Source organism: Protomyctophum parallelum (genome assembly GCF_964188405.1).
Source record: "Protomyctophum parallelum genome assembly, chromosome: 16".
Classification (NCBI taxonomy): domain Eukaryota; kingdom Metazoa; phylum Chordata; class Actinopteri; order Myctophiformes; family Myctophidae; genus Protomyctophum; species Protomyctophum parallelum.
Window position 1 is genome coordinate 36,346,636 of NC_139711.1, and position 22,658 is coordinate 36,369,293.

Consider the following 22,658-nt stretch of genomic DNA (forward strand, 5'->3'; position numbering starts at 1 on the left):
TCTTAAAACCAAAATGTGGAATTGTGGGTTTGAGCTCACATGCCCTTTTGATGCGAATTAAAACTAACTGTCAGTGGGGAGTGTTGGCTGGGAGGAGGAGTGGGACTAAGGCCCTATACGTCCTCTCTGGGGGGGGGGGGGGGGGGGTGTAAGTGACATCTACACGGAAGGGTGGAAAAGGAAAGCCTGTGGCATCATGAAGGATTCCTCTTACCCTTTTCTAAGACTGTTTGACCCATTGCCTTCTACGGCTGAGGAGTATTAAAACCAGATCTAACCGGTTCTTTTTTCCATAGGCTGTTGCATTCCTGAACCGTCCCACCTGACCGTTTTAGATTTATATAGCAGTAGCAATATAGTCTGCTGCTCTTACTATTTGTATGGTTAGTTTTTTTGCTGTCTTCTTCCTTTAAAAAAAATCACACCCGTGTGAACCTCTCTCTCTCTCTCTCTCTCTCAATGATACATAGGTACTCGTGCTCATGACCAATGATACATATAGGTACGCACAGACATTGCTGGTTGTAGGAGTGGTTGCACCACTCAAAAAGCCTACTGTTTTATGTGTTGCACTATGGCCCCAGGTACCCTAGCTATATTTGTTTTGTTTGTTCGCAGACCAGTCATCCTTTGATATAATGATGTTACCTTCTGTTTCCCACTTTTCTTTATTTTGTATTATGTTTTCTTTTCTCCATGAAGCTGAAATAACACCCTTAGCTAAGCAAATATCAGATCTTTGTTTTTGCGCCTTAATTTATTTTTATAGAGGGAGGATAGGTTACAGTATAGGCTGACAGGATGGGGGTGACACGCAGTAAAGGCCGTCGGGATCAGGAGTCGAACCCACGGCACACTGCCAGACTGGATTACCAGCCAAGGTGCACAGACAGTTACGCCAGCCGGCCAGGCCCAGATATCAGATCTACAAGCTCACATGTCACAATGCAACACGTGTGATTGAATGTTTGATTGATTGATTGATTGATTGATTGATTGATTGATTGATTGATTGATTGATTTAATGAATACTGTGGGCAAAATGTTGCAGTTGTAAGCAAGCAATGCTAAAAGGTACAACATAGCATTGATGGCTTTGTTGAAAGATAAGTAGAAAGATATTTTCCAGGTCCTGTTGTGAATTGTGGCCAGGTGCTCTTTTATGTTGGTTTTGAATGAAGATAGGGACTTTTAAGACTGGTGGTAGGGCGCTCAAAATTTTGGTGGCAGAATAGTAGAATTCATCCATGTTTGTGACGAATTTGGCGGGTACAAGATCAGTGGAGCTCCCTCTGGTGTTGTGCCCCTGGGTGTCTCACTCAGTAGATCAGTGGAGCTCCCTCTGGTGTTGTGCCCCTGGGTGTCTCACTCAGTAGATCAGTGGAGCTCCCTCTGGTGTTGTGACCCTGGGTGTCTCACTCAGTAGATCAGTGGAGCTCCCTCTGGTGTTGTGACCCTGGGTGTCTCACTCAGTAGTGAAGCACTGTAGTTTGACAGATACAGTACATGAGCACTGATCCCCGGAGTATCTTGAAGTCAAGGCCCATTGCAAGTTTCTCCTCTACCTTGAATGATCCCAGGCTACAGTGAGCTGGTGTTAGGTGAGACCTAGCCTCGATACCCAGGCTACTAGTCTATTGGTTTGTTTTGAGAGGTCTGTAGTTTTGAGATGTACCATGAGTTGCATTCTTTGTCAAAAGACACTGGATGAGTCCTCCAGCATGTAGAGCATATATGTCAAACTCAAGGCCCGGGGGCCAAATCAGGCCCGTGAATGAATTATCTTTGGCCCGCGGGATGATATTTAATTAGTATTAGAACTGGCCCTCTGGTATATTGCACGGACCACCATAATACTACAAGTCCCACAATGCACTCCGAGTGCATTGTCACACGTGTATCGAGGGCCCGCAAGCGCAAGCATGCGTCTTCTCTTCACTATTGATCAGCAGTGAAAGTATATCACTTGAGGTCAACTTTCAGCTACCCCCCTCCCCGTGTGTTGAAACACAGTCCGGCCCTCGACTTGTACCAATTTCTTTATTTTGGCCCACTGTGTATTTGAGTTTGACATCCCTGATGTAGAGCTTAGATCGGCTATTTTCAAATAATTAAAATAAAAATGAAAGTATGGACATTTAGATCTTAAGTGGTTCATGATCAATGAATGAACCAATAACAATCCTGCATAATGAGCTTTTTATTTATTTATTTTGTATAGATTTACGCAGGACTTTTCCTTGTAACAAAGTAGCATAATCTTTTACAATTAGGCAAATACTATGGAAATGTAAATGATATCTACATTTTGTGTAGCTAGTAGCTACCTTAAAAACTGACTGTGACATACCCTTACTTGTTTCAACCACTAGATGTCAGTCATGGCAAATAAAAGTTCTGACTACAGTTGCTACCGAGCAGTATAGGTAGAATATAAACATCATTAGTGGGATGAAGCTGTGAACAGATTATGATCGGTACACCATGTGCAAGGCTAGGCCTTGTGTTTTAGTTTTTTTTATCTCGACTATCTGAATGTGAAAGATGTCATGCTTACAAAATGTTGGAAAACTTGAGTCATGTTTTTTTGTTTTTGCTATATTGTCAAAGTTTCCAGAGATGAGCCACTGTATATATTTGGGGTTTCAGGTGATTTATCCCAAGTTAATTCATTCTACACAATCAGTATTAGCTTTTATAATACTCAACCCAGCCCACCCCCAGCATTATTTTATTTTTATGCCACTCTCAAGGCTCCATCTATATGTGCTTAGGGATGTTACATTTTAGTTATATTTATTCATTCAATTTCTTAATATTCTTTATGGCGTTAGTTTATGTATTTTTATCTGTAATAACTTACATTCAGAGACAAGGGAGGGCAATTGTAATTGTGTGTATAGGCTACTTAAAAGGCATGAATAAACTTGACTGGATGTACAAACTGAAACCGTGACATTTTTCCTCTCTCTTGAGGCACATTGGAAACTTTGCAATAAATGAGGTCACAGGCTGTAACTCACGGCTCAAAGTTCTATATGAAATGCATGTGAGAGGCTTTATATAAACAAACATGATCACCATCTTAAAGAGCTCATAAGCCTTCTACAACACCAGTGTGTTCCCAGTGTACAAATTACTTGTCCTTTTTTGTAGAATATCATTGTAGAATGGAGAGGCATGCAGAACCTAACAATTACGCTCCTCAAGTGTGTGGACATTTCTCTCAGTTTTGGTCCATTCTCTATTTAGGATTATAGGCTAAAAGTCATTTTTGATTAAGCAAAATATTACAAGCTGGTAGGTTAGACTGCTGGTGGATGGCTCATCAAGGCCCCCCAACCCCTCCCCCGGGCCCTCCATCTCCTCCTCCTTTCTCTTCTCCATCTCCCCGTCCTCTCCTTCTCCATCCTCTGTTCTCCTAGCCCTCCCCACCTGTGTGTGTTCATGTTCCATCAGTGTATGTTACTAATAGTGTATGCATTCATGTCCGTTTCCATGCATGGCTGCAGCAAACTTTTATTAGCTGACATTGTTGTTAATAACAGATAATTAGTGTTGTTGTTTCTGTTATTATTGTTGTCCACTAACCCTTTAAAGCCTGGTTCTGCTCTTGCTACTGTCACAAAATGCTTTCTCAGGGGGGAAGCGTCCGGCTCTAAACTGTCTTGAGACAACTTGTGATTTGGCACTGTAATAAAATGTACCGTAAATGTACCGACATTTTATATCCCTGTGCTGCAATTCCTGTTCCCATCATGTCATGACAACATTATTTATTAAATAACTAAGTCTATTTACCATGGCAACTAATGAGGGCCTAATGGTTCCATTAGAGACCTGTGGATGAGCTTTTTTGTCACCTGAATTTGTGTGTGAATATTTATAATTTGACCGTTATCCGACCGCATTAATTAATTATTCCAATTTATAAATCCGCAATGTTGTGTGTGGACCTTATGCCATCCCACCTGACCGTTTTAGATTTATATAGCAGTAGCAATCTAGTCTGCTGTTCTCACTATTTGTTTTTATTTCAAATAATGAATAAATTAACACAAATCATGCACTTACTATTTGTATGATCAGTTTTTTTGCTTTCTTCTTCCTTTAAAAAAAACCCTACTGTTTATGTGTTGCACTATGGCCCCAGGTACCCTAGCTATATTTTTTTTGTTTGTTCTCTTTTTGCATAACCTGTAAACATATACCTGCTTGCTTTCATATATGACAAACGCAGGGAATTAATACCTATATACCCGATCTCATCTGCCTGGTTATTTTTATAATTTCATTCAGAAGGTAGTCAACCTCATGTGTATCTTAGCGGGAAACGTTAATGTGGTGTCACGTCAACATTTTTGTAACTTCCACAGGCACTCGAGTTTTGAAAAATGTTGTATAACATGATTGTTGATGTTGACATCAACAATCATGTTATACAACATTTTTCAAATAGCATGTTTTTGTCCACAGTTTTTTTCGTCGGACGATTTGTTTTTGGACTATTGGCTGTCGGACTCTTATTGGTTGGTGGACTAATGGCTGTCGGAATCTTAGTAGGCCTACGCATGTCGGACTATTGGCATGTCGGACTATTGGGGTGCTGGACTATTGGCTGTCGGAATCTTAGTACATTGGCATGTCTGACTATTGTTTGTAGGACTATTGGCTGTCGGACTCTAAGTACATTGGCATGTCGGACTAAACTCAGCTTCCCATCATGCACCTGTAAAAATGTATGATCACGAGATGCATGGTAAAGAAGTTAAACAGTATAAGGGACATTGAAAATGTAGACTTTTCTTGAGAAGTGCTAATTTTAAAGGTGAAAAAGGTTTAGACAAACACAAATCGGAACGGCTATTTTAAATACATCAAAACAAGTTAACTTCTGTGACCTGCATGATGTGACAGATAACATCATAAGACTTACCTCTATATCCTCATTAGGCAATTATGTAGAGAGGTCTGTGTCATGGAAATGTAAAACATTCAGTATAGATCTCAGTATAGGTCTTTTGATTGATTACTACTACGGTAGGCTGCAAATGTGAGTATATGCAGCGTCCTTCCAGGATCTTTAAGGTGCAATTGTGTTGCTAGGGAACAGCTTGGGAATAAAAAAGAAGAAGAAGAAAACAGATTGCACTCCTCAGTTCGCTCACCCCCATGATGTGACGGAACAATTAGAGCCCACTATTCAAAGTGAGACTTTTTTGCTGTGACGTTGGAATCTATTTGAAACCTGCCCTGCATGACCCCTTGGAAATAAATCTTTCACACCGACGTTCCAGACTAATATCCATGCAGTGATATTAGTCTGGCCATGCCAGGCTATGCTATTATTGGCCTCAAAATCTTGGAATGTTTCTAATGTCAAGGCCAATAGGACATGCTGTAGTTCCAGTTCTAACACACAAATCCAATCTGTCTATCTCAGAGATAAAACATAGCATACAAAGCCATGGATCCAGCCCAAATGTGTCCATTGGTGTCCATTAGATGAGGTTTGTTCATGTGTCTACAATCTATGGAAAATGTGAAAATTATTTATTATTTTCTAGTGTACACAACTACTGTACACAGTTTAAATAGCATCTGCATCACATGTGGGCAGATGGGGGTCATAATTCTTGTGTAGCCTATTTGAAGGCCACAGCAAGAGGTTCTGACAATACAAATGAGCTTACCGATGTAGCAAACCTATACAGTAGTTGTTTAGTGCTATAATGCCATTGCTTTAGGAAATTGGAGGAATACAGCTTGTTCTGTCAACTACCATCATATAGGGACCATGCTGTGTGCCCCCCCCCCCCCCCCCCCTTCTCTCTCCTGTGTCTTGAATTACAGTATAGTCATCCCATAGCCTGGAGGGACGACCATAGTGTAAGTAAGTGGCTACTTGGTTGCCAATTGCCTCCACATGGGATTGATTGATTGATTGATTGATTGAAGTAGGCTACTTATTAACAGTTTGCAGAATTTTAGCACATTTCAAGCACAACTCCATACAAAAACTGTTAACTGTGGGACGACACCATATAAACATTACACTTGTTTACAATAGGGTCCACCATTTTCAATTCATCAGAACATTTAGAGATGTACAAATATACACATCTATATAGCCAAAAACAGGAAATCATCATAAGAGGAGGTAAAAATGGGAAAGAAAACATATACAGTGAGGGAGAAAGGGGTGGTGGTGGTGGTGGTGGGAAGGGGGGGGTAATTCAGATTTTACGGGGGCCAGTTTCGAATTGCAGCCGTCCGTACAGTAGCTATGAAAGCTATGTTTTAAAGGAGTCAAGGAATCCGCATGTCTTAATGACTGTTGGTTGGGCATTCCTCATTTCTGTGGCATATAGCAAAATGAATTTAGTCCCTTGTTTGTGCCGAATCTGGGTTGCACATAGTTTGTTGAACTCCCTCTGGTGTTGTGGGTATTGACTTCGTTGACATTAAGGAAGTATTTATTAGACAGGTACTTCATGGGTATATTGGTGGTGTAGCGAATCTTGTGGACCAGACCCATTGCAAGATGCTGTACTCTGTCGTCAACCCTATATGGTATAAGCCATTCCAGCCTAAGTGGGCAGGGGTGAGGTGGGTTTGGGGAGTGAGGCCAAGTAGTAGCCTGCCTGACTAGTTTGTTTTGGGAAGTCTGGAGCCTTTGAGGTGCTGTGGTACCAAGAGGTGCAAGCATAATCGAAGAAACCTTGTACGAGGGCTCCTGTTAGGGTCTTCAAGGTGTTTTGTTGACCAGTGAGGATATCCTGTATACTAGGAATCTATTCTTTGGTTGAATTTTTTGATTACGTTGGTGGCCATTTTATCCCTGGAAAGATTTGCTTGATTCATAGCTCTTTCATAGCTCTTTCCCCAGGTGTAAAGATAGTTTGTTATCAGTGAGCCAGGTGCAGATTCTACCGAGTTCAGAGCTGAGCCTTTTTAACCTGCAGTTTGTTGTCCGAGACCAGCAGTGCTGAGGGCTCAGGCACATCTTCGCGCACAGCCGCGGACAGTTGAAGTTGAAGCCCGACGTCATTCCGGCTTTTTAGACAGCTGGTGGATGGAAAAGAAGCTCCACCCCCGAGGCTGACTGACGCGGAGGAGAGCGTTTCCGGGAATCTGTCCGTCGCGTCAGTCAGCCGCGGAGGTGGAGCTTCTTTTCCATCCACCAGCTGTCTAAAAACCCGGTTTTGAAGCTGTGCGCAGCCGAGAACGTGCGCGTCTGTGCGCGAAGATGTGCCTGAGCCCTATGCTATGTCATCTGCGAACAGGAACAAGTTGCAGTCACAAGCTGATGTCATGTTGTTTACATATATTAGCAACAGTTCTAAAGGCCCTATAGTATGCTTCCTTGGATTGGAATTCTTTTTTTTGTGGCAAGATACCTTTCAACCTGTTAATTTTACATCACTTTCGAGATGGAGCTAAGAATAGAAATAGGACGGTAGTTGCCGGGGTCTAATTTGTTCTCTTTCTTGTGCAGCGGGGTTACTTTGGCCAGTTTTAAATCTTGGGGGACCTGTCCCTGCTTGATGGAGAGGTTTATTATGTGGTTGATGATTGGAATTTGGAGCTATAGAGATGGCCGAGTCTGAGAAATGTGGAGGGAATATTGTCATGGCCATGTGGCCTTGTGGGGTTGAAGGGAACTCAGTCACCTCAGTCACCTCCTCAGTTGTTACCATTGAAACCCGGCAAATATTTCAATCAATCAATCAATCAATATATTATATATAATACGTTACCGAACCCCACCAGCGGTTGCCTGACAACCAACCAGCCAATTACAGCGCGACAAACGGACCGTCCTCCGGGGCTATGGGACCATGGAATGGATTGTGGCTGCGCGCTTGCGCGGTACAATTCGGAAGGGAAGAGCGACGCGAGTGAGTCCAGAGCAGAGCAGAGCAGAGCAGAGCTTGTACAGCATTGAGCTGAAAGAAAGAAAGGCCACTAGAAATCAAAATAAATCCGGACGGGACAAGTGATTTATATATCAATATAACAGGACCTACACCGAGGAGTCGACGAAATGATTAAGGTAGGCTCAGTGTTATGTGTGTAGATATGTGTGTAGACGAATACAATCAATGTCAAACGTGGAAGATATATACAGGTTGCTATGGATTCGGAATGATATTGGGTTGATAAAGCAACTCCTATTATGATGAGTCTGATGACAGACAGCTGTTCACTTGTGTTGTGGGAAAATAAACATGACTACATTTGTTTCACGTTCACGTGAGAACATTATTGCCATTTTTCAATCAAATATTTGGCTTAGCTATATGCAGACAAACATAATGCAACTGTATAGTGTAGTGTGCTGTTGCAGCAAATTAATGCGCAAAAGCAGAAATCAAACCATAATAGGCTACAGCTTGTAGTACTCGTTTACATTAGCCCACAATTCTTTTCTCATGTTTTTTGTTTTAGTATTTTCGCATCAAAGTATTATTATCATTAGGCTATGTTATTGTTTATTATTAATACCGCGTAATAATAATAATAGTAATAATAATAATATATTTTATGTGACAGCTTCTCAGACCTCTCCTTAATGATGTTATTATTATTATTTACTATCGTACGGCCAGTTTTCTCATAACACGAATGTGCTCTTGTTGGTTCGAAGGCCGTCTAGGAGACACAACATGTTGGGGGAAATAAAGACAATGTGAAGAAGACGGCATGTTTTTTACGACGGGACGCAGCACGGAAGGCTTGCAATAAATCCCACCGTTACGGCGTTAGAGGCCCTCTCTATGATTTTGGGGGGGAATCGCTGTGTGGACGGTGCCGTTTCTCTACTGACAGCTTGGATGTAAAGTGGGGGGAACGTGCATACAGACATTCCAAAGATGCCCAGGAGGTGGACCGCAGCATCAACATGCAGCGTTCTGTTGGTACTGGCCTTGCCCAGGTGTGTGCTCTCCATCCGTGCCGACAAGTCCATCAGCCGAGACGAGCATGTCAGCGCCACGGTGAATGCCACCGTGCTGGACTCTAAGGGCAACGCCATTCAAGTGATGACCTACGACGATGGCACCTATGGGCAGGATTCACCCAAAGCAGAAACCAGAGGGATCGTGGTCGCACCTGCACCTTATCATGGAGGTAAGTCGAATGGTCGACATGTGTAGTACTGTACTGTACTAGTGCCCTCTTCTGCCCCCCCCCACCCCCCTGCATGTGTGGTTTGCTCATTCAAATCTATCTGGCTTTAATTTATAACATATTTTATTATATGTCTATAATTATAAATGCCTCTGTCTGTCTGTACGTGTGTAATCGAGTCGGTCAGACCTACGTTTGTCCAGAACTGCCCCAAAAAGGCCTCTGCCCGGGCTCTGGACAAGGACATGGCCCCTGCCGGCCTGCCATGGTCCATATATGGAGCTGGCCTGTTCTGACATCCCTCCATCACAACACTCCATATTTGGGCATGCCTATCACAGAACTCCATAAGCTGGCCTGCACAGAAAGACACATACACAAATCTCCATATATGGGCATAAAATGGACACAGACAGATGGGTGGAACGGGTACTCTGCATTTCCGGTTGGCCAAAACCACCACAAAATCTCCATATATGAATCTGGCCTGTTCTGACATCACAACATAATGGGCACCGCTCTAGTAAAACATAATAACATATAAACAGTAAGACGCCTTGAGGGCGAGAAGCTTTTAGGGCGAGGTTGCGTGCACAAATCCGCCCGGGTGACGGAAGACTGCTGGGCGAGCGCTGACGCTTTGGCATGGGGGGTAAGATCAACATAATGCAATTCTGTACTGGCCATATATGGAGCGTGTCTTGAGTGTACAGGGTTTGATGAGGTCAGATCAACATATGGAATGTCAGAACAGGTCAGCTCCATATGTGGAGATCTAAGGGTGGCAGTGTGGGCAGTGTCTTGAGTGTACAGGGTTTGATGAGGGCCCAGGTTGGGCTGGCCGGGCCTTAGTGTTAGGGCCTGTTAAGAACTCTAGTTTTCGCCGGCTGCCGGGCGCGGCTGCACTAATAACTTATAACTTCTAGAGTTAGAATAGACAGGTATCAGTCCAAAGGGAGGAAGGACGGGTGGGGACTGGGATCAACATATGGAATGTCAGAACAGGTCAGCTCCATATATGGAGATCTAAGGGTTTGAGGTTTAAGGTCAGATGTAGAGTTGCTGGCCGGCTCCATTATGCAGATCTAGGTGATAGTCCATTCTTCTCCATTTATGGCTATCCAGGGTTTGATGAGGTCAGTGTTGTGATCTTCATATATGGAGACGGCCGTATATGGAGCATGTCATCATGAGGTGTGACGGACTGACGATCATATATGGTGGCGTGACGTGTCACGAGGCGTGATTGACTGACAAGCGTATATAGAGTTGTGACGGATCGACGGACAGACGGATTGACAGGTTTTGCAGGTTTTCATAGTAATCTGTGACCTACCGTTGCAATAAAAATGAATGGCATGAGTTTGAGATTGTTTAAACCCGTCCTTGAATATCTTCTTGAGTGGCGTTGAGAAATTGCTTCGTAGGCAGGCATACTAAAGTTGCTCATACTTGACTGACAACAAACAATTAAATAGATAATTAGCCCCACTTTACCCCTCTTTCCCATATATATATATTTTTAGCCTACAATATTTTGTTCACATAATAAGCTTTCAAAATTGTGTGTGTGTGTGTGTGTGTGTGTGTGTGTGTGTGTAGCTATATCTGGTTGGACCATATAATGTATAACCTAATTATGATCAGTGTTTGGGTCTATTGTATTACGCCTCTTGTGCAGATCCAAATAAAATAAATCAAATGTGTGTGTGTGTGTGTGTGTGTGTGTGTGTGTGTTCTGCAACTTAATATGTATCCAATAATGTTCTTAAGCATTCCACATAGCTCCTCACTGTGACTGCCAGACTGCACTGTCTGTTATAACTCATTTACTCCAGCTAGTGACATCATTATTAAGTGTCTAATGGTGCTATGTTTATTTCCATTTATTCTATGATGAATGAGACACCTATACAGTATGGTGCACATACATCATATTCATAAATAGGGATCAAATGTTTTTATGTTTAACATGGGAGTCCTGGTTCCTCACGTGATAGACCATCCTGTCCTCAATCCTGTGGAAAGCCCACTACATTTCACTAAGATTACAGAGATTACTGCATTTGTCAAAGCAGCTTTTGCTCATGCAATTTAGCTAAGACTTGTATTTCCTGTTTATTTGCTCTGTTTATGTGTTGTGGTTGACGGAGCTGGCAAGTGAATTGTCGCTGTAGATCCTCTGTTCTACTTGCAGTGAATGTAGACTAGAAGAACATTACTGTCTCTGTCTATTCCATGATCTGCACATTCAATTATGAAGTGTGACACCCAAGTAAATAGTCACAACTTGACCTACAGTACATGCATTTTCTCTTTGTGACATTTCTACTAATTGGACTTTAGGTATGGTTTGTTGGCTACATTCACACATATACCTTCCCTCTCCCTAAACCCCTTGTCTCACACGCTTCCATAATCACCTCCAGTAAACAGACTGGGCTGGAGGCTGCATTAAGAGCAAGTCAAGTAAAATGTGTCTTGCAAATGCTTTCACAGTGTACAAAATGTTCTACAGTGAACAGAGAAACTAATACAGGGAAAGACAAACATCACATGATGTTTTAAGATATGGGGCACAGAGCATTTGTGTGTGTTTATTGTTTGGGTAATATGACATACATTAGCCCTCTCAGAATCAGATTCAGTAAACACCGGACAGAGGCGTGCCTCACCAGATGCCCTGTCGGTGGGGGTAGGGGTCGTTTATGTAAGCATGCTACTGTAGGAACGCCATGACGGGGGAGAGAGGGGAGGGTTTGAACAAGAGTAAAGAAAAGAAACGCACTGTGAGAGGAATGGATGGGGTCCCCTGAGGGAAGGGGATTGGGATTGATTTGACATGCTCTGTGCTGTATGTCTGTCTGTAACCTCATTCTATACTGTGCGTTTTTCAAGATCAATATGTAGTACTCTCTGTATGCTCGCATCATGCGGGGCCAAGCAGTTGGCATGCGTTAGGCTACAGTTTATGTGTGAATAACGTCTTTCCGCCTCTGTCTTTTCATTTCTTTGTCATTCAGGATCAAAATCACTCATGGGTTCTGTAAAGTCAGCCGTACAAAACATTAATTGACTTTCATACTTGTTCCGGTTGGATCTTATTTCTTTAGCTGGCACTCGAAGGGAAGAGAAGAGAAGGGAAGGGAAGGGGGAATATTGAGTGAAAGAACAGGCTGACTAAACTGGTCAGTGTTCTGGGGAAAGAAAGAGTAATTACATTGTATAACTTACTCTGCTGTACTTGGATCATTCCAGGTGGGGACACTGGAATATTTGGTAATTTATTCTGTGGGGTGTTTTGGCTTTGGTTCTTGCTTTTGCTTCCATAATAATATTATTATTAGTAATATTGTCATATTATCAAGGAAACCACTGCACAGTTTCCCACATAGCAATAGTATGTTGAAACTGTAGCCTATATGAGTGCTGAAGGCATTTTAAGTCCCCGGTATAATGTAGCACTAGTCTGGTCCTCAAGATCACAATTCAAATCACACACAGATCTAGCCTAAACCCTTTAAATAAAAAATTGCTCTGATAGACATGGGAAGTTGCATTGTCGATAATGTGTCAGATAGAAACTATATCATCTTCCTTGTATCAGGGAGTGAGTTGTGTTTGGTGAATTTTATTACTGTAAGTTGAAATGCTCCGATCTTTATCTGGAGTGGCATCAGGAGACAGACAGACAGAAACTGAGAATGTGGAGAGAAAATGATAAATGTTTTCAACCTCGTCTCTCATACTGCACGTTCATATTATATCTAAAGTCACAATCCTGAATCAATTGTCTAGAACTCTAGAATTATGGCCAATATGCCATCATTCCATATATAGGAAAAGCTGAATAATTTGGTTTTTCTGATGATTAAATCGTTTCGCTTTTCATTGTCTCCACCAGGCCGAAGGCATGGGGAGAGAGTATGTTTTTCACTCTGTCCGTCCGTGTGTGTGTGTGTGTCCTTCCGTCCGTCCGTCCGTCCGTTATCAGCTAATCTCCGGCACCGTTCATCCAAATCTCACGCAAATCGGTACACATGATGATGATTAGCTAAGATTGCCTTCCAAAGTTTTCAGGAGTAGCCCGTTTTGCACAAAATGCTGCACATGTCCTGCTCATCCAGAATTCTATCCTCAGAGATGCTATGAGTCTGCATTTCCTCAACAAAATGAAGAAAATTGTTGCAAGAAACAAAAAAACATGTTTATATTACTCCTAAACATTTTCATCACACACACTCCTATCGTCCTGGTGGAGACCTGTGCCCAGAAGGGAACTTTTTCTAGTTCCAATCTGTTCTCACAACTTTGTCAGAGATTTCAAAGGTATGAAGGACATGAGTTGGGACATTTCGCTCTAAAGACAGATTCCACAATTTCCACTCCACTCTTGGTGTAGGGAACCTAATGTCTAAAGCTTGCTGTAGCTTGCCTATAGCTTTTCAAAGGAATTTGGATGGTCTACGGCGCTAGTGTTTCTTAACGGGAGAATCTTGGGGGTGCTAGAAGCAAATATGGGGTGCATTTTTATTATGCCAGACTTGCCAATTTAGCATGAGTCATGATGAGTGCACATTTTAGTTAGTTCATCATTAGCCTTCCTTTCATAGTCTAAAATTACAAGTGAGTCACACAAGAATCCATGGCTGTCTACATGTACCGGAATGTCTATTGCGGTAATGATAGATTTGTAGCAGCACAGTAAAACATGTCTGGGACAGCTACTGAAGCCTCATTTATACGCAATACATAGTTTTATAAATAACAGAACAGAACATGTTGCGAATCACATTGTTGGCTTATATATCTGTTATTTTTCGCAAGCGGCACTTTTGTACTACAAAGCATAAATCTGAGGTGTTTCTGAGAAGCATTGTCTAATGGGTCAATTAGAAGGTTCAATTTTAAATTGTAGCTATGCTGTTGTTTAACAGTAAGTAATAATACAATAGTATACCTACCTGGCCTATCTTTAGGATATACGAGCATGGATTCACATAGTTAGTTAGTTTTAGTCTAGTCATGTGTCACTCCCAGTACAGTTTGTTTTGAGTTGACTGCGACTGGCCTAATTTCCACGGTCTACTGATTGTGACTGCATTCAGCCTGAGGTGGAAGTTTGACCAGTTTTGCGACCTCGTCATGGAGAGCTTGACAGCATAGCTAACCTTGCCGAGCAAAGTGGGAAATCAGCAGTGGCCTTAAATGCCTCCAACAAGAACAGCACCAGTAACGGGTTCAAGACACTGACCTAGAATGTGTACTTCCATTGCACAAGCGCTGTGCTGTACTGTTAGAGTTCAGCAGCTAGACTATAATGTATCATATACTGTGCTGTACCAAATTATGTTTACACCTTACAGACAGTAGGCACATGTTCAGCATACTCACAATGAGCTAAAATGTCACGCAGTAAAAAACAGGTGGTGCCAGTATGTCCATGCAGAAATTATGTTTAATGAGATACCCTGCAGGATTATTTGCATTGTATAAAAAGTATAAGGCATGCATTATAGCTTTTGTAAGTGGTAAATGATTGTAATGTCATATACTGTAGGAGGTTATGCCAGAAGAATGGGTTGAAGCATACGGGTTGAAGCATGAATATTTATGGTATATAATATGTCACATAATTCATCTCTTAGAAAGTAGGTGGCCACATTCATATCTGCAAGGAACTGACCATGTTCATAATTTTCAAAGATTTTTCTCTTAAACCTCTTTACCTCAGGGGGTATAGCTTAGTCATTTTAGTGTAAATAATCAGTATAAAAAGCCCCATAGTTTAATGCGTAAATAAATATTGCATCAACCTCCCTAGCCTGTTGGAGCTTTCGTTGGAAAGCCAGACAATTACAGTCACTTTAAAGCACTTAGTTTAGTTACAGCATCGAGGGGAATGAAGCAGAGTAAGTTTACCAGCTTGCTCTTTTGGCTGTAGCAGGTCACCCCTTTGTTCGTTGAAGGCAATGTCAGGTCAAGGTCAAAGAATTGACAGCACAGAGGCTTATAGTGACACTAAGATGGATAGGAGATATTTCCGCACAATAACTTCTATCTGTGCAGTGTTTTGTTTAATTTTGAGCTTTTCGTCTGTCAGACCTTCATCAGTGCTTGCACATACTGATACATATACTAAGAGAAAACACAGTGGAGACAACAATAAAACAAACAAGTTGTTAAAACCAGGAAAAATAGAACAAACTAGAAAAAGTGCCCTTCTGGGCACAGGTCTCCACCAGGTTATCCACAGATCCGTGCAGTTAGAGGTAAAAACACTTTTCGGCCAGTTATAGCGCCACCTTGAGGCTGAGTTGAAATTGTTCATGTGGCATTTCGTCCTCGGCCTAGTGGGAATGTGGGTGCACAATTTCACGGAAATCACGCGATGTGTTCATGATTTGCAGCATTTTGTTTGAAACTGAGCACTCCTGTGAACTTTGGAAGCCAATCTTAACCAATCAGGATGGAGTCTGAGAAATCTGAAAGACCGGTTTGGTTGAATGGCTCTAGAGAGACTGTGTACCAATTTGCGTGATGTTTGGACAAAATCTGTAGGTGTGCTGTGCAAAAACTTGTTTTGCACAAAGCGGCCTCCTGGTGGCGCTATAACAGGCCGTTCTGGAAAGTTTGGGGCAGAGGTTCATCGTTGGCATCCAGGGAGTGTGTGTGCAAAATTTGGCATCGACCGGGTTAACGGTGGCCGAGATTAGCTGCTCACGGACACACACACACACACACACACACACACACGGACGGACACACGGACGGACGGAGTGCAAAACATACTCTCCCCCCATGCCTTCGGCCTGGTGGAGACAACAATACAGATAGAAAATGGTTAGATAATCTGAGTACTTTTTCAGGTCTGATATACCCCAGTGGGACTGCTCACTGTGTTACAGTCCATTCCAAGGACAATGCAGGCCTTCATCTTGGGTCTTGTCTTTTGCAGCAGCCGCAGCTAGCATACAATTTGAAAGGTTCAGCGATTAAAGATAAGCACTCGGACGGAGAGAACAAACTTGGCAATGTTTGCTAAATGCCATTCCCATCCCTCCCCCCCCAAATGTTATCCTTGTTGCTGTATTTATTTCAGTAGCCTCCATGCAGATTCGATGTGCATTGGCAGATCGGGGTGTTTCTGTCTTACCAGGGCTGCTGCCCCGCTGGGCTCTGTCTATTGTTCTCTACTATTATGATATTATATAAGCTTTATGTACCTTGGTGTATAATGTCTTGTTACTGGATTATGTTTAGTTAATTATAGACCTTATAATGTCTGTAATTAACCCTTTATGTCCCAGATCTAAATATTTGTCGCAATGGTGGCTAGATGGCTCTAAGCTGATTTTGAACAGCCCCCATGTGTGTGTGTGTGTGTGTGTGTGTGTGTGTGTGTGTGTGTGTGTGTGTGTGTGTGTGTGTGTGTGTGTGTGTGTGCGCACGCACTCGTGGACTGTGTACGTACAGTATGTGATATTTTACAATTCACATGAGAAATTCCATTCTATGGGGACTGTTGCCAGCTGCCCGCACCCACGCTACATATTCAATTCTTCGACCCAAAGTCTGTTGAAACACAGTCACAAACCAGTTGATTCACCACATCCTGTTTTACATATTATATTACTCCAGAGGGCATTGCGCTTCCTGTATCTTTGCTTGTGTCTGTCTGTCCAAGCGTAGGAACACCAAGCTGTCTCTCAGGACTGTGGACATGTGGGGAGGAGATCAAACGGTCCTTCACAGACTTGTAGCCTCCAGCTTGGTGTTTGGGGGGTGAACAGTAAAGATGATGAGCAAGTCCCAAGGATGGATACATTTCCTCCTCCTGCTCCTCAGTCTATTTACCTTGACGTTGTCGTGGATCTCTTCACTGGCAGGTGCCCCAAAGCAGGAGCCAACAGGAGCTACAGTACAGTAGTCTCCATCATCTTCATATACGTCTCCCAGGCACTAAGAAAAGTACAGCTTATGTCCTAGCATCGCTACCACGCTCTATTTACTCCTGTGAGCATAGTTTATTCGCATAGTCTGCTCACAGCAAAAAAAACAGCCAAATATTTAATCCCTGGCAGCTTGCAGTTTGTAAGGTTAACACAAGTACAAAATCAACATTTGCTCGTGAAGTGCTATAGATGGGAATCTAAGTGAAGGGCACATTTTTTAAACGTACTGTAGTTTAGTGTCTGACTTACCCTCAAATCTTCATAGGCATATGTATGAAACATGGCAATTAACTACCGGTAATGTATGTGTGTATATTATATATATATACACTGTGCATTACCATGTTTAATTTCTGTCCTGCCAAACATAAGCCTGATGAGAGATCTGTGAAAGTGCTAGAGATACTGTAGGTCAACAAGCCAGTGTTGTAACGCTACATTCTGGCCAACAGGAAGGAACTGATGTCATCAGAGACCTTATTTGGTTCTTGGCTGATTCTTGAGCAAGCCGATTTGTGGCGGATGACTGGGCCCACACATGGCGTTAAATGACCCTGGCTCTGTTGGGCCTGGTGGGGGATATTAGTCAATGAGCCTCCTCGCAAGCCATGGAGATTGAATGAAGGAGAGAAACAGCTCATAGAGGTGTGGTCACAAAGGATGCAACTACCAAAGGACTCGCAAAATAAGTATGGTAATGACATCACTAAATACAAGAAGTAGAGTAGCACTGGTGTTCTGTATGTATACTGTACACAGACTGAAGGTGTATGCGTGTGTAGTCTGTGACATGCATGGGAGAGTGTATACTATAAGAACATCTGGAAGCTGCAGTCATGCACAGACACGGTACCATAATTGGAGAATCTGTTCAGTGACAGACGTTTTAAGGACGTTCTGAATATTGACATTATATGCCGACATGGCAGTACTGTTTCTTTTACGATTCCTGGAATCTGTCTCAGTAACACTACACCTACTCTACCATAACGCTGGTTGGGGGGGGGGGGGAGGGGCAAACTATATTATATATATCTTGTTTTAGCTCTTAACTGTAAATGCACACTATTGATGCAGCCTTGCACGACGTAGCCATTCCCGAATTGCATCATACATCACTGTGGCACCGAACAGTATTCCGCCGGGACAGGTTAGGTCCTTTATTCCTGCCTGAATCTATAAAAGCTGAATAAAGCTGAAAATAATGGGGGGTCTGAAGTTAGTACTGTATGCGCTGCAGACTGTTATTCCCATTGTTGTCTGCTCTTTTCTGCAAACGTTGAATGCTTCAGTGAATGTGAGAGAGTAGCAACTGAGCACAGATGGATGTAGGTGGGTGGGGTTGGAGTGGAGAGGTAATGGATGGGATTGGACCATGGTCCCTCTGTGACATTAACACATAAATGGTGTGATGGCTGCACTGAGGTGGGAAAATATACGAGTCCCATTATATTCCCAGCTATAGCGCAATCTGTTTAGGATTTGGTAGCAGCAGATAGTTGCCATCTGTGCTGGGGATTTTTTAATGTGGTCCTCTATTGTCCTTTATCCTTGTTGTCTTGAAGTGTCAACAAAAAAGGTTTGAGTGGATTTTCTGAAGCGGATGTATGATTTCCAAATGTATTTTAGTAGACCAAAGTATGTCATGAATGTACTAATATAAACAGTGTGGCACAGGCTTCCTTCTAAACTTTCCCCAAAATAATGAAGAATATATCAAAGTCGAAAGCTCCTTGAGTGCAACGACATATTTATTAGTGCCATTAAAGTAGTGCACAGAGTCCAAATGGTTCAGACGGCATGACACATGCTGTAGACTTACTGAGAGTACAGTACAGTACACTGTGTCTACAGTAGCCTGGAAGCCAGGTGAATCTGCCACAGGAAAAAATATTAATCCCTGGGGAGAATGGTCTGGAACTCCTCAGTTTGAATTTCATTTTGCTCACCCCAGAGTTGTGAGTGACCAATCAGAGGAGCCCACTATTCAAAGTGAGACTCTTTTCCTGTGACGTTGGAATCTATCTGTAACCGCCCCTTGGAAATACAGTATATCTTCCACACCAAAGCAGTCCAGACTAATATCTACTACTAGTTTGGCCATGCCAGGCTTTTTCAACTCTGCACTAATTACTGTGCATATGTTTTAGTATAACGGACTTTGATATACCGGTATGTCTTCATGAATGTAAGCATCACCATCACTTGTGTGGGCTGTTCTCTTGTCCGTGGGACAGAAAACAATGCTCTCTCTCATAACATTCTGTAATATCTGTATGCAGTTCAAAACCAAAGCATGTCAGCTACAGTATGTATTGTACAGTACTGTAGCTATCACTAAGGCTGATATATTTTATACTTAGTTAACTGGTGATGAAGGCTGGATAGCCGAAACGTTTGTCCCTGTTCAAATGAAATAAATATTTTGACCTTGGTGTGTGCGACTCACTACCGTTATTTTTATATGTTTTGAACGGGTAGCGCACCTACAGTACAGTCAGAGCGCGGTGGTCACATGAAGAGTAGATACTTAGTTAACTTGCCAGTGCCACACCATCATAAATGGCAGATCTACAAGCTCACACAGGCGTTGCGATGCCATAGAATGTCATTAACAACGTCCTCTCTCTCACACTGGAACGGCACTGCAGTAGTGCAGTTCACACGGCACAACATGTTTACACATCTTTGACTTTGTTCTTTAGGCGATTGCTGCAGTGATGTCGTCAGTATTCCTGTCTCACAATAATGTTACCTCATTGGCCCCATAGCCATATCCCTCCAGTCTTACCTACAAGGTTATTATTATATTGGACACTGTTCCGGACACATGCACACACACTCTCTCACTGTCTTCTGTCTCTGTTTGTTTGTCTGTCTGTCTGTCTCTCTTTCTCCTTACGCACGCACGCATGCACAGTACACTGAAACAAGGGCAATGCAGCCTCAGGCTCACACAGTCAATCGGGAGCCAGGTGCAGCCGAAGGATTCTGCTGTTTCATTGACCTTAGCGATGTTCAATACATTATTCTTTTTGATACCTGATCACTCGCTGAAGGGTGAAATCTCATACGGGGAAGATGTCTGCCAGAGGGCCTTTAAGACTGCTGATTTATTATTGAAGCCTCAGTAGTCTTGAGGTTTTAAAGTCCCCCAGGACAGTAATGCTTTAGTCCTTTGTGGCAAGTTAACTAATAGCCTAAATGTTCTGTACACCTGTTGTTTTTATACTGTAAAGATCTGAGGGTTAACCACTATGTACTTCATGGACTGAGGCCTCCCAGATAACTGTACTTGGCCCAGTCCTTTTTCCCCCAGATCTACTGTGCTGTAAGTTCCCAACATCTCACATTGCGACACATTGTGAGCTTGTTGTAGATATGCTATTTATGCCTTTTCTTCCCCAAATGTTTGCCTGAGATTTCAAGAATTGGTTAATTTAACTCCCAGAGATTGCAAATGTAACCAAATTGACCTTTTACGGGTACTTGATTTAGTGACATTTGTACACTCTGAACTTACAAAAGGACAAAATAACACTGAGGATTATGCCAGTGAGGCACAGGTGGTTGTACTGCTGTTTCAACACTAGCATAATTTGTTTTCCTGCCTGGTCAAAGTTTGAGAAGTCGAGCCTGCAGTGTGTGATAAGCAAATGAGGGTTTAACCAAAAACTATGTTGATGCTTGCGGGCACGTAAAAGATGGCATCAGATGTTAGCTTGATTGCAGGAAGGCGTCATGTTCAGTCTTGTAGATGAACTCGAGCTATGTGCCGTGCCAAGTGTTTGTTTCAACCTGCCTGTGATAACAGATGGGTTTATAGTTTGTGAATAACCCATCCTAGTGTTCTTATAGTTAGAGCCCAACCAATGCCACATTTTTTGGTCTGATGGTGATCACAATTACCAATGTTCTTTTGAACGATCTATTGTTAAAAATAAAATACAAGACTTATATTTTAAGATTTCTAATGAGAACGTTTAACCCATTCTAACCTGAGATCAGATTCATACGAGGTTTCCACTGGACACACTGGTCTGATCAACCCATTCTGACCTGAGATCAGATTCTAAAAATGTCAGTCGTTCGATTTTTCAAAATTTTTTTCTTTTTCGATTTTTCAAAAAATAGCAGACCTACAAGCTCGTAGCGCGCCACTCGGTGGCGCGCTATGAGCTTGTAGATCTGCTATTTTTCAATAGCTAAAGCATAACATGATGCTGACAGCAAAATGGGTTCCCGTTCAGAATGGGTTAACAAACAAATAATGGCAATAATGGCAAATAATACCATTAATACATTTATTACAATTCAATATGAAAACTAAATGTAACTTAACTTTAATAATAATAGAATTAACATGCCAACAAGTACAAATGAACTGATCTTCATTTTATTGAACCACTTAAGCCCCATTCAAAATGTGAACATCTTGGGAAACTATTAAAAAAAAATAGAACTGCACTCTGTTGAGTGCCTACTTGCTTGTTGCACACAAGTAGGCCATAAATGGCCTACTAGTGCGCAAGCAGAGCATGCAAGTACTGTAGACCGCTACACACTTTCAAATCTCAGCCTCTCTGTGAAAGAACGTTTGCAATATTGAATTATTAGGTTTAGCTATTTGCTACGTACCTTGCTTTTGGATGAAAAAAAGTAGTATTTTGAAGTATGGTAATGATTACTTATGCCTGTTATGGCAGTCATGTCAGATTACATACATGTATTGTATACATAGGGGCATTACCTTTAGTCCACCCAACACTGAAACATGTCATCGTTACGTCACCATCGATAATCAATTATACCCTGGCATCGGTACATATATTCATCACGTCATATGCTCATATGTCTATATATATGTCTATATGTATGTACTGTATATGTAATTTCTGAGTTGGTTAGTGGTATAATGTGGTTACTCGGGTGGTTTGATGCGTATGTCCCTTGAATCCACCTGACACTGAAACATATCATCATTACGTCACCATCGTAAACCAATTATACCCTGGCATTGGTACATATCTGGGACATATGCTTCGTAGCATGACGGAGAACATACCTGCACGGTCTGCTTCCGTATGTCCCATGCCAGCATATGACGTCATATCATTTTCTGCTAAGGGACATTGGTACATATCTTCATCACGTCATGGGACATACGTTTCGTAGCATGAAGGAAAACATACCTGCACGGTCTGCTTCATGCCATCATATGACGTCATATCATATGCTGCTAAGGGACATACGCACCTGACTGATAACATTACTTGCACGCTCTGCTTGCGCAAGTAACTAATCACACATGTCTTAAATGAGGGGTGCTCTTATCATCATACATCATCATCATACATCATCTTATTCTGGCCTATTACAACTTTTGTCTTCAATGTTTGTGTATACACACTTTTGTCTTCAATGTTTGTGTTTACACACGTTTGTTTTCAATGTTTGTGTTTACACAAACACTCAAAGCTGGACATAGGAGGGGCTAGTGCGGCAGCGCCCCTCAAAAATGTTATTATAGGTCTATATATATACAAAATAGGGACAAGTTGAAAGAGCTAA

The 22,658-nt window shown here is 42.1% G+C and overlaps 2 protein-coding genes across 5 annotated transcripts in view; one reads left to right on the forward strand and one right to left on the reverse strand.

Annotated features, from left to right (window-relative positions):
• LOC310873003 (leukocyte cell-derived chemotaxin-2-like) overlaps positions 1-22,658 on the reverse strand; it is a 111,993-nt gene that overhangs the window by 17,446 nt on the left and 71,889 nt on the right. The window lies entirely within an intron of this gene.
• The window catches only part of rnf130 (ring finger protein 130), a 59,528-nt gene continuing 44,767 nt past the window's right edge, over positions 7,898-22,658 (forward strand). For 3 of the 4 annotated variants that reach the window (XR_014570442.1, XM_083785237.1, XM_083785236.1), the window contains exons 1-2: positions 7,899-8,056; positions 8,651-9,132. Coding sequence is in view for 3 of the 4 variants with exons in the window: in XM_083785237.1 (XP_083641363.1) it covers positions 8,877-9,132 (256 nt within the window). In the remaining variant the exon portion in view is untranslated. Of the gene's footprint in view, positions 8,057-8,650; positions 9,133-22,658 lie in introns of all 4 variants that reach the window. The other variant, XM_083785235.1, reaches the window with a different exon arrangement.